General features: G+C 42.8%; 1 protein-coding gene across 1 annotated transcript in view; it reads right to left on the minus strand.

Moving 5' to 3' along the window:
- Nucleotides 1-13,582, minus strand: part of KIF18A (kinesin family member 18A) — a 100,104-nt gene that overhangs the window by 26,281 nt on the left and 60,241 nt on the right. Inside the window, exons 7-9 of the mRNA XM_018568241.1 lie at nucleotides 8,140-8,214; nucleotides 6,569-6,678; nucleotides 2,819-2,981 (exon numbers count right to left, since the gene is read on the minus strand). Coding sequence (XP_018423743.1) covers nucleotides 2,819-2,981; nucleotides 6,569-6,678; nucleotides 8,140-8,214 — 348 coding nt within the window. The remainder of the gene's footprint in view (nucleotides 1-2,818; nucleotides 2,982-6,568; nucleotides 6,679-8,139; nucleotides 8,215-13,582) is intronic.

Raw genomic sequence — 13,582 nt, forward strand, 5'->3', positions numbered from 1 at the left:
AGAGAAAAAGGAATGACCAAGAGGGTGTCAGGGGAGCAGGTCAAATAGAGAGCAAGCATGGTTTAAATCAAGGGGATAAATAATGCCGCACCCAAGGGGTTGAAACGGCATCTAATGTAGCCATGGTGTTCGTGAGCTTAGCTGTCTGCTTTTCATTCATCATGACCCATGAGATACGATTCTTTACAATATGAATATTGAGGGAGGGTGTCTTCCATGGTTTAGCAATTTCCCTTTTTGCTGGCGATAATATATGTTAGCACAATTTGAAACTCCTATCGGGAAGGGAATCGGGCTGCTAATTGAGGAGAGCCATAACTGGATTTTTAGCTACAGGGTTACCTGCTAGGACAAAAAGAATACGGAACACCTGATCCCAAAAGCACGAAGTGAGACCTCGACTTTTCCTTTTAAAAGTGAAGTTCAGTCCTGACCTTTCCTCTTCAGATTGTCTGTGCAATTGGATCGATAAGGCAAAGAATAGTAACCAACCAGAAATCCCCATTCATTGTTGGGACTACAGTAAACTGAATTCTATTTGGTATAGGTTACTGCACATCACCACTGCCTTATGCACTACTTTACTGAATCAACCCAAACATCCCCGGACAGGGAAGCTTCTTCCTGGACTGCCTCCCCCATCAGGTGTTCTGGGAATTCCTTCAGGAATTTCACTTGGCTCTCTTCCTGTCACGAAGCCGTTGTCTCTATAGTTACTCTGACATCATCTCAGGTATGAGAGCGCATTATAAAACATATTAAAACAGAAACAGCTGCCAAGCTAAACTACAGCAAAAAAATACAGCTTAGCATTATCAGATGGCAGGTTGCCACTTCACAGGAGTTTACATTTTTATCTGAGCTCAAGATGGCGTATGGGTTCATAAAATCATCAAAATCAAATATGCCAGCATATGGTCTTCTCACCAATTCAGAGTTGTTTAGCTAAACTTTGAAGAATTAAGGCAGTTCAGAGATGCCAACCATATGTGCACAAGAGGTAAATCGCCCTTTTCATTGAATACTTTCTAGACATCCATAAAGCAAAATGTAATGTTTTAAAGCCACAATTTCCACCCTTTTAATATTTTTCCATCTGGTATATTGGCTAAATAATCTTCAGTTTCTCAGTTATACTTAATGTAGGGAGAAATGCATACATAAAACATTGTTCAGCAATACATGCTTGATTGACTTGTCGCATCAAAGAGAGTGGCGCATTGTAGAGGACTGGATTGAAACTGGGCAAACAGGATTGCCTCAGTGAACAGGTTAGCAAAATCCTAGAAAACAGTGCTCAGCACAGGAATTGGGGCAATAATGCCTAGCCGCTGTACTACTACTGCTTGAGAGAGCTCCATTGAGAATTGCTACTATGTGCGGTGACACAAGAAGGACTGAAGTGAAAAATCAAAGTCTACTCCTACTCATTGATTAATGGCTTGCATGTGCATGTCCCTGCACATACTATTTTTTAGAGCTAGGTTATCAAGCGCAGCTAGGAAGAAAGGAGGAGAAACTCCAACCCAGCATAAGTCTACTGGGTGCAGGAACAGGAGCAGAAAAACTGTGCCAGTTCAGGACTGATAACTCTATAAGGAATCCCCAGGCATACTGGCCTGACCTTAACAGAGGATTCCAGTGTGAACAAGAACACAGATGCGGAGTCACTGCCGACTGCAGCACTGTTTCATAGAGAACACCAGTATAGATAATGAACTGGGAAACTGTGCTCCTTGGCTAACTGGAGAGACCCCTAGGATTTCCATAACAGGACTGAAGCTACCAGTAGCTGTTGATAACTGAAGAAACTTGCAGAAATCTAGGGCTGTCACAGAAAGAACACCAGTAGGAACCGGGAAAACCTGCATGGTTGGCCGACTGGGAAGACTATTAACATAATAGCCAGCAGAGAACAGGGTAAGCTTGCTTTAAGGCATTGTTTAACTGAATCTTTAGACTTGGCCATCTGATATGGGATAGGTTATTCTTGTGATGACTCATCGAATTCTGTAGGCAAGTTTCAGCATAGCTGAAAATGATACAAAGTTAGCACGAAGACACTGATCTAATTTCTGCACCAACAGCAACAGATTTCAACTAAGCAATAACATACACCTGATCCCCTAAACGTACTACGGCTGCAATATAACAGAGTGGAAATTCATATATTTGCAAATGTTCCTGCTTGACTGGTATGCTTTAATTGTATTGTCATTTTAATTATTAGAACAAGATAGGGTACGCTATAAGTTAGGACCATATTGCAATTAAATCTACCTTAAAGTGACATTAAAGTAAAAAAATTAGTTTTTCCCTCCCCCCCAATGTTAATGTTAGCACTTACCTAAAATGAGGTCTCTTAATCCGATCTTCCTCTTCTTTCCTGTTGTTTTCTTCTGTCCCTCCAGCGGTGCGGCGTCTCTCCGATCCAGCGCTGACTACTCTGTCCTTGCTGGCACTTCCGATCCTGCGGTGTCTGCATGCGGGTGCACGCGTCCATAGCTTACCTTGCGTTTTTGCTCGTCTCCCGGCCGAAAAACCCAACTGCACATGCGCCGGCCCCAGAATGCTTTGCGGCCGTCCGAGCAGTTTCGGATTCTTGGACGGGAGCGCATAGCAAAGACGGGGTAAGTTTAAAACGCTGTTAAAGCAGGGTTTTTCTTTTTTGCATATATCTACTGCTTGATAACAGTAGATATAGGCAAAAAAAAAAAACGGAGGGTTTAGAAAACCTTTTGGCATTTTTAATTTTACAGAAGTTGGCAAGTTGAAGAGTCGGAGTGTATTTCTCGACATTCCCAGGCAAAGAGCTCACCTTCAGTGCTTGCTCTTGAGAGCACAACATTTGTATCTGGTCAAAGTACTGCCTCTGGTAAATGGACTTCAGTTCATTTTCCTTTAGTTGCATCTCCAGGTGGCAGTGGGCAGCCCTTATTTCCTCTCTCTTGCTAAATACAGAGTAAAGAATATCTTGATACCTGGAAATAGAGGCAACTCAGATGTTAGTCAATTCCATAAATAAGAAAAATATATAAATATACTGTATATCTAATAATATATCAATAAAGATTCAGGTAAAAGAGTGTTGTGTTTGTTGATCTTCCAAGGAAGAACATGCCCAACAATATAGATATTTCCTTGTGATGAAGGAAAAGAAGTTGAATTCATGAATTGAATCCTCATTGTATAAGAAGGGGAAACTCAGATGCAGGGATCCAGCATCAAGACCTGAATGGAAATGGTGTGGGCAGAGACTTCACTGTTTAGCAAGCAGGCATGAGGGGATGACAGGAGAAGTGTTCAATTTCATTCATAAAAGAGTGCAATTTGTTACCTTCTCTTTTTCATTTTCAATTGCAGCTTTCAGAGTTTGTAAAAGATCCACCAAACCATACATTTTATGAAAGCAAATACACATAAAATCGTTATCGCACACAAAAACATAATTAACAAGATACCGACTAAAAGATAAAACTGTACTGCTAAAAGTCTGGAGGTTGGCCTCACGCTTATGTATTTAGGCAACGCCTGATCCGCAGTCCTGTTTGTGCACTTTGTTGCAATCAAATGATGCAGGCATACATTTAATCTGCCTTACAAAGACAGATGCATAATTGGATTTGTAGTTTTATCTAAAAGGTGGAGGGCCGAAGTTTGGCTACCCCTGCCCCAGATGCATAGCAGAGCATATGGCATCAGATTGCCAACAGCAAGCATCAGGAACCTGGTCAAATAGAGTCTCTACATGAGTAGACTGTAAAGGTTTAGAACTAAATCAGAGATAATGATAGGAGCCTCAGACACTTAGAGATAAGGTGGAATTTTTGAGCATGTACCATAGTTCAGTAAGCTTATGTCTGGGTCAGCGAAGAACCATAACAGTAAAAACCCCACCCACCATCAATGATATAAGATATCAGAAAGTAAGACGATAGCCAGGGACCACTTGGCACACAGCTGTGGACCATGGGTGGCCCAAGGATCACAGTCTGAAAAATACTGGCTTAGAACAAAATCATTGGATGCACAATATTCCTACAATGCATTTATAAATTAAAGTTCCAAGTCCAATACTTAAAATGATTGGTAACCAGATGTTAACCCAGAAGCTTTCTTAGAAATTCCACATTTTTCACAGATTTGACATTCTTTATGAGCACATGTTAGGCACTGCAAAACAAACTTAAAAGCAAAATTGTAAAACACATAGGGAAAATGACTACACGTTGTAGAATTGTCCTCTAAATCAGCTTTCCGAAAGGAGGGAAAAACTTCGAGCAGAGCCACAACAAGGTAGAATTTATGTAGTGTCTACTCTGAATCACAATGAAAACAGGCAGCTTGGTGTTTCAGTGAGATGAGGCAGATTAGTGTGTTACTCAGAAGCCCGGGGATACATCTGAACTGCTAAGATCCCAGCTGTGCTTCTCTGCTAATGTGCAACAGTAGGTTTTAATGAAAACTGAAGACTGTTCCTGTAATGCTCAGTGCATTCCCTCTTACGTGGAGGATGATGCTGTTCTGCTGAATTTTTTAATACAGAAGAGTCTGAAGCACTCTGAAAGCTTGTGTTAAGTGTGCCCTGAGCCAATGTCAGTATAATCTCATCAGTCACACAGAGAGTGTTGTTACAATAATTCAAGAGGCTGTTACCCAATATATGTAATTACGTATTATTTATAGCAATTTTGGCATTAAAAAAAATAAACTATTTTCTTTTATCCTAAGAGTGCATTCACACCACTACATTGTCTAGAATGAGCATTTGACATTTCTTTTTTTAGGGCTTTGAGCATGTGCTGTGGTGCACTTTTAAACCCTGCCCCTCTGCACAATAAAGCACTACTCCTGCAGAGTGTAGTGCACACAATCCACAAGAACAGACATGAAGTAGGCAGGGGGTTTCCTGGGATTTTTTTTTTTTTAAGCGCATGGAAAACATGCATTACTGTAGTGACAACAGAAGGTTGCAATGCTGGGCCTCCAAGGGAAAACAAGGCCTTAAAGAGGGCTTCTAACCTTGTTATTTTGGTTCTTGAAAACAGACAACCCTCCGCAGAGAAAGCGAGGCCTGTTTGTTTAAACAAGAGATATGGGGTCCACGACAGGGACAACCCATTTCTTAAGGAAGCCTTCCTCAATAACATATTGCCGAGCAAACCATTTTGGGGAGAAAACAATTTTTCAGGGTGTTGTCAGTCACCATACAACACAAGCAGTAACAGTTTATAGGTAACTTTTTTTAATCATGTTTTGGTATTTTAATGAACCCCAGAGTAGTGATCTCTGGAAGGGTTGACAAGGTGGCTCTAAATGCAAGCACGTGTGGACTATGTTTACAAAGACAGAACTAGTGTCCATGAGCTTAGAGGAACTGTAGCTAGTTCCACTTCCTGGGCTGCCTTCTCAGAATTGAAGGGAGATCTTTTCTTTTTCCCCTTCATGTAATACAAATGTAGACATGTAGGAGAGTCAGAGGAAGCCTCTGAGGAGGGCCCACCTGTGACCCCTGCAGTATAAAGTCTCTAAGAGGTCATCCATTTTTCCCATGAAATCAAGCACAACAGCCTGTAAACTTATATCTAGACAATAAGTCAGAGGAGGGTGTTCTAGAGAGGACCGAGGACCCAGATGCAAGAAGGAAAAAGGGAGAGGAAGCAAGGCATAGGACCAACAGAGATAGTACCTCCAGAGAAAGTAAAACCTTCATCAGGACCGTTGTCAGATTGAGTGGACCCTGCCCAGGCATTTCTGTGTCTATAATCCATGGCCACAGCTAACCTAAGTGGCTTGTGGTCCTCCCCAGAGAGGCGGCTGCAGTTAGAAAATACATGACATCTGTGCTACGACCTCCAGAGAAAGAGTGTATGCAAGGAACACTTTGCAGATGTCAGTGCTCAGCTCCCTCAGTCTTAACAGATACCGCCGTAGAATTGCAGTGGCAGGAATTTAAAAAATTCGAGGTAGCTCCCAGTTCTTCAGCCCCAGCCAGCCATACCTAATAAAAATTCTAAAAAAGACTAGGTCACACCACAGGCCACCAACCAAGTGCCACTAAAAAGAGCCCGAAGGTCCCATTCCAGGATAGCCTCTACATGATCAGAGACCTACTCACTAACCACCTGGAAAGTGCTCTGCAGTTAACAGTAAGCTCAGGTCTAGAAGGAGCCACAGCACCCTGAAGGTCACATAGCATACTAAGCTGACTATTTTTAAGTCCAGCGGGGTCCAGTTATGGCCTCCAAAAGCTATTGCGGAGGATAAAATTGGTCTGGATAGCTGTGATGTACAGACCAGCTTAAGCAACAGTTTAAGTTTTAAATTAAGTCACCAAAGAAAAGAAAAAAAATATCGAAAAGCCATGACAGTTGGAGATGGGGTTATGGCAAAACCTCCTAAAAGCAGCAGCAGATTGGCCACAGGTTCATTTTAAGCTTGTTCTCCTAAATTGCACAACATTGTTCGAAATCCTCTCTGCAGTTCAATAATCTCTACTGCAACTACAAAGGTTTCCCTTTTACAGAAACTCCTTTCAAGAAAAAAGTTCTAATGAGAAACTATTTACCGCTTAGTTTCTGGCCGTTCCTGGCTTGAGGCAAGCAATGAATTTTGCTTAGCTGGTTCAAAAACGTTTTTCTCCTCATAGGTCTTTAACTTCTCCTTTAACATTGCAATCTAAAAACAAACAAACAGCACAAGCATCTGAATTTGCTCAGTATTTAAAGTAGTATTAAACCCACAAACTTTTTTAATTAATGAGTCCAGATCAAGCAAATATACATCGCCCAGCAAAGTGTTACTTTACATTTTAGACCAAGTACAGACATCATGTTTACAATCAGCTGTGTTCACCTCCCTGCTCAGCTTCCCTGAACGTCTTGTCCGGTAAAAGATCACAAGGGACAGAGCAGTCTCCAGCAGCTGTAGCTTGAAGGGGAGAGGCTTACTTTGCTGTGCCTTTGTGTTTGAGGGGGAGACACACGGGGTTATTCACAAAAGGGTGAAGAGAGTTTGGGGAAGGCAGGAAAAGTGAACAATCTAGGACAACATAGCTGACCTGGAAAGTGAGCTGAATTGGAGGATTCTTCCAAATCAGATACTTTGGCCTAGATTGTTCACTTCTCCTGCCTTATCCAAACTTGGCACCCTTTTGTGAATAACCCTGACATAATTTACTAGCACCACAAGCGTGGCTCCAGAACACTGCGAGGGAGAAGGAGCCACCCTAAAACAGGATATCAGGGGCAGTGCTCAGGGGACCAGTCGACTCTGCAGGAATCTAAAACTTTTAAACATCAAGGAGCAGCATCAATTGCAAAGGATTTAAACAGCATTTGAAATGGCTTAAAACTTTTGACTTTAATATCACTTTAAGCTCCTAAATCATGTTAAATATATTATATAAATTGTTCTCCAGAATTGTGTTTTTTTATATATCCACAAGTATTAGAATATCAACACCTTCTTAACCAATAAGGGTCCTTTTACAACCTAAATACCACCAACAAAAAGTCTATTGCTATAGATAATTGAAAATAATATTATTGTTGGAGCCGTCTAGTGTTATTGCATACTTGTTTAATAAGAATATCCATGTGTATGACCAGTCAGTGGAATCCCAATAATATGGGAACCTGGTGGTGTATACATCAACGGTGTCCATTCAAAGCCTTTAGTCACCATTAGATACCGTAGATTAGTGACTCAGAAGTCACGTGGTTCAATTAAAAGAAAACATTCTTAGTAGTATAAATAGTATTCATGCTACTGTCAGTAGTGACATAGCGGCCAGCGGGTGGAACCGCAGTGCATGGTGAGGGACACAGGCAGCCAGAATTGTTGGATAGTGAAGATCCAAGATATGGTGGCGGGCAGGTCAGTATTAATGCACTTTTGCAGGGTTTGTCTTACTCCCCTGCTGTGAAACTTTAAGGTTAGGATTTTGGGTTAAGGCAAAGTGTGGATTTTCAGGGTAATCTTTAAAGTTTAGGTTTAGGATAGGGGACACCTAACACTTGTTATTAAAGCGGAGATGCCTGCACTAGAACACACTTGGCACTGGTTTTACAGTAACAATAAAAAAGACATTGTGTTTCATATACTCAGATCCAAATATGATGGTTTACACAGACATACCTCCTTCTTCTGCTGCTCACAGATCTTAACATACTGACTGATGTGACTGTCCAGACTAACCACATTACTCTTCACCTGTAAACATAAAATAAATTGTACTTAATTTTAGGTCATGGCAAAATAATAAAAATATATGAAGCACATTTCCCTGTGTCTTATCCTCTTAAAAGCACAGAAAAATACCTGTTGATCTGCAAGGAAATAGGATGTTTGTAGGTTGTACTTGGAAGTCACATGAAGTCTAAGAACTATTTTACTTTCAGGTAATACTGCTGGACTGGATACTTGCATGCAAAAAAAAATCTTTAAGCCCAGAATACCCCTCCTGCTACCAGCATGCCTCATTTTGTAGCAAGCAGTACCAAGAGCATGATCAAAAACACAGAGGTGTGGGACCTGTCTCTCAATAGCCTCCAAGAAAAAGGATTTTACGGCGAGTACAAAGATGCTTTTTTCTTTCTTATTCACGAAGTAAAGAAGCCATATACATTCAAGACACCCAAAAGCAGTCCGACTGAGGGGTAGGCAACAGCAAACATCTGCTAACAGAAAAAAAAGAAAGAAAATATTAGAGAATGTGTGCTGCTCTAGAGCCGCCTGAACGATCAACTCCTGGAGACTGCAGCACTTTATAGGAATAGAGCAAACTAGGTGGTAAGTTAGCAAAAGAACAAAACAAGATGCCTTAACAAGAAATACTACTATCACTAGTGAGGAAAAACACAACATGGAAGGAGACCTTGTATCATAGACCATAACGTGGAAAGTATTCTACCTAATCAAACCAGAAGGAAGGAATATAAAAACAATTTCCCAAGAAGGGAGGATTCACAGACTTAAGCATGGTAAACAGGGAGAAGGAACTCCTCTCCAAAAACATAGACCAGACGGAGGAAACTAAAAACTATTCAAATGGTAAAGGAAGACCAGAGCTGCCCTAGACTGGAGAAGGCCCCAAGTGACAACTCGCCTGATCTGATAGGGTCCAAAAGAGAAAATGGGAAGGGGGGCATGTCTGGAAGCCCTGCAAGAGCAGACATGCACCGCCATGGCAAGGACTACCTAAGAAGAACCTGGAGGATGATTGGTTTAAAAGTACCTTCCAAGGAGAGTGATCCCTAAACCCCCTTTAAAAGATAAGGCAGAGGACAGAAGGTAGAGCTTTGACAAAATTTGCAAGAACTAAAACAGATGTGATGTAGCCGAGGACCAAGCTCAATTGCCACCTGTCGGTGGAAAGAGGAACCACTGGGGCAAGACATGAGACCTTGCCTGAAAATAATCTGCGTATCCTGCAGCCTCACATAGTTACTGTACTAGAGATGCCCCTAATTCCCCAGATCCAATGATGTAGTCAGAGTTTTAGAGCAACATTCAGAAGGCTTATTAAGACAGCAAAGAACATTTGCCTAGGTAAAACCAAAACAAAGAACACAATAAAGGCCTTCGTCTCAAGTCTGAAACATCCAAAGAGAAAAGGCTTAGACCAGGGAAAGTAAATGCCGGCACTCCAGCTGTGGTGAAACTACAATGCTGCCATGCCTCTAAGAGTCATTCCTGTGGCTGTTTTACAATGTCTAATGGGATGAGTCATAAAAGCATTCCCTGCTACTGTCAAATGATTCCTGCAGCAGAAAACTAGCTTGTTCAACATGCAGATAGCCCATGCCATCATTGGAATCTCCTCCGTCAACCTTCACCCACAGCACAGGATCTGGAATGCCCCATGTTGAGAAAACCACTTCCCAATGTCCAGAAGTAACCAATTGGGAAAAATTGGCTTACAGAAGATCGCAACAGAAGGGAGCAGAGCGGACAGGACTAGAAGTCAGGATGCAAACTACCTCTCATCAACACACGATTGTAAAGGCATGACAATACCTTGAAGTTGTCAAATGTATTGTATCTGTATCAGTAGAGCTGACCAGGGAATGATTGTGCTGTAGAATGCAGCCCAGGCGATAAGTGTTTTCCATTGAAAGGATCTTCCTCACTAGACCATGAACTGGAAGACCGATTCATTTGGCCAGGAGCTACTTGATCATCAGAAGCAGATAAGTTAGCCTGGTCAGAAATTTGATGCACAACAGCAGAGTGAAAACCTCAGATAGCCTGGGAAGAGACTGGTGAAAGGGGGGCGCTTTGGAGAAGGTGACCCCGTAACACATGACTTTCCTGCAACAGTTGAGAAACAAGTAACTCCCAAACTTAAAAGAAAATGACATAACAGCAAACATGCTGTAGCTCCTTGTACTGAAACTGTCTGCAAGTGATGAAAAGTTTCCAGCAACGATTCCTGATGTAACAAGATCCACCAAAATCTTGGAGCCACTAAGACCATGAAGACATGATCTAGTAGGGCCCAAGGTTACCGGTGTCTCCAATAAAGGTTCCTTTGATTGTCCACAATGGGAATACCATGAGAAGGCACCAGGGCAAACCTACGAGACCACATCCTGGAGAACACTCAGGCCGCAGAGGTGAGACGGCGGAATTAGATCCCTGTAAGGACAGTGATCAGCAAGTACTTTCTTAGCTGACTGAAAAAGTCAGAGGGTTCCTTTGAGGAGGAGGATGATGGATCTGATGGATGCCAAGCACAATTGATGGCCCTACTTGTCCCATAGAAGACAAACAAATGTTTGGTGGGAGAGAACATTGGCCAGGTTGGGATACAGTTTCTGAGACCAAACTAACACAGGAAAAATCTTTTTGGTTCAGGACACCCCAAGGAAGCAGAGGTGGGTCTGCTAATTTATGCAGTGAATTAGGAAGGTAGAAGGTAAGGAGAGCACTTGCGGCTGGGCAACAGTCTGTAAACCTGAAAAGGCACACGCTACACCTAAATGCCTGATGGACATACTAACCAAGAGCATTCAAGGATTTAAAATACTCCATAATGAAGGCTTCCCTGAGGGTTTGGTAGGTTTCTTACTCCCGACCTTGTGGATGGTAAGAGAACCATGCTTAGAGGGCCTAATTGTGCCTACCCTAGGAGGAGATGTAGGAGAGAAGTCTTAGCCAACCTTTCTTTAGACTTCTTGCGCTGAAGCAAGTGGGTGTCAGTCCAGTGATACCTTGAGAAAAGCATCAAGGTTAGGTCCGGAAAAGATGTAATTGCTCGAAGACCAAGCAAGTCAGGTGTTGCAACTGAGCTTAGGGTACGTGGCAAGGCCTCAGGTACTCAAAAAATTCCCCCCCCTCCCCACTTCGATCCTCCAGCGCTGACTGGAGGAATGGACGGTGGAGGGGGCGGGTACAGCTGGCTCTGCCTCTAGATAGGCAGAGCCAGCTGTCACTCAAGTAGCTGGTTGGATCTTGACAGTAATGTCGGGATCAGTCCCGGCTGCGGCAGTCTCAGTATACCACGAGCCGTAGCTCGCAATATACTGAGCTTTGGGACACGGGAGGATGCTAGTATATGTCCTACCGTGACCCTTAAGAGAACTATGGGGAAAAACACTTACCCCATAGTTCTCTTTTAATGGATCAGTAAGAAATGCATTCGGACATTAAGCCCTGTTGTGGGATCACTACTAAGCATTTTTGGAGGACCAAGTGGCGTGAGTCCTGTCTAGTGTCCTTTGCTAAACTACTCAACGACTCTTATATCTCTACAACATATAGGCCAATCATTCTGTAGTAAAAGATAAGACATAGGAGGGTTCTTTGAGATAACACAAGTGTGCAGAGGACACAGGACAGCTCTGAATTTGACAAGCTCAACAGGGTTTTTTGCACTAATCGAACAGATAACAAAATGCTTCTGATGATATATTAACCCTTTCATGAAAAAAATATTCTGGAAACTGTATTGTGTCGATACCTATAATGACAGTATTCCTAATGTGAATTCCTTTATTTATGGTTTTTCTCCACACCCACATGCAGATCAAGATGTCCAGCAAAAAAAAAAAAAAATGAGGTTACATGGGTTGGAACAAACCATGCAACACTGCTGGGGGTGTTTACATCAGTGAGCCTTTATCTATACGAATGAAACCTTCTTGCCAAAAGAAAAGAAGAAGATGTTGCGGTGACTGCTTAATGCGTTAGAGTTTTTAATTTGTTTGTCACCTACTTGCATGACTATATTAAAAGTTAGCCAGGAAAAAGCCAAGTAACATTTGACAGACAACTGCTCCTCAGAACATTACTTGATAAGAAACTTGTCATGAAAGAAACATGCTGGCTGCCATTGCCAACCTCCCCTTCTTAAAATATTGATCAAGTCACTGAGTAAAACAAGCACACAGAATAGGACATTGACCGTTTTCTTTGATTCCCCCGATCTGCATACTGGTCTGTGGAGCACAATGGAGCCAACATGACAGCCAATCAACAAAAAACCCAACTGCAAGTGGCAAGATAACCTGCATATAAAGCTGGGGGTCTACTTCACATTATATATCAAGTTTGTGACAACTACCGAATACTAGGATCTTGCCCAGATTCATGTGCACTATATTGTCCCCACATCATGGTCTATGCTAGGGATGCACCGATACTAGTATTGGTATTGATACAGAGTATTTGGGCGAGTACTCATACCTTTCCTGATACTGGAACTTCCGGTCAGAGGGAGATTTCCTCTGACCGGCGCTGCCGCGAGGGAACATGGAGGCGGGAGGCTGGCTTCATGCTGTTTGGCCGGCTTGATGCTGATTGGCCGGGAAGTCGGCTTCCCAGCCAATCAGTGTTGAGCTGGGCAAACAAATCTGATAATATGGCAACACAACCCCTACCCTGCAGACAAATCATTCCCCTCACATAGAGCCCTAGCAGTAGTCATTACTGTAACAGTCCCTCGGCCAGCTGGGCAGACACCGCTCTCCAGGATCTGCCCACGTCTCCTGTGCAAAGTGCCCACGTGATCGGCCCTCAGCCGACTACTGCGCACGCACAGGATTTCTGAATGAGGGCTGGGCAGTCTGCGTACAAAACACAAAAATTCCCCAGCCTCAACCTGCCAGCCAGCCTGCAACCAAACAAATAGCCCTGTCAACAGTATGCGTTAAAATCAGAGGTTTTAGTTGCACAAACTTTTGGCCAAAAATATGTAGAAGCCACACTGCCGCGCCAAGGCACCTATGCAAAGTGTGGTCCTAACTCTATGGGGGTGATTTACTAACCTAAAACACACGCACGTTTTTAACGTGCGTGCATGCAGGTGTACCTGGGAGGTAGCCAACTCCTCCTAATAAGGTGCAGGGACGCGCTGGAGGCCCAGCAACCAAAAATGCACGCTGGGACTCGTGCGTCCCCCAAACCAAAAATAGTCAAACTAGAAAAGATGGTACATGCATGAATCTATAAACCAGCCTTTATAGCAGGGCGCACATTGGGAAGGCTTACAAGAATACAAAAATTCCCCAGCCTCAACCTGCCAGCCAGCCTGCAACCAAACAAGTAGCCCTGTCAACAGTATGCGTTAAAATCAGAG

This window comes from Nanorana parkeri, unplaced genomic scaffold (assembly GCF_000935625.1).
Source record: "Nanorana parkeri isolate BGI_ZX_2015 unplaced genomic scaffold, ASM93562v1 scaffold1159, whole genome shotgun sequence".
NCBI lineage: Eukaryota > Metazoa > Chordata > Amphibia > Anura > Dicroglossidae > Nanorana > Nanorana parkeri.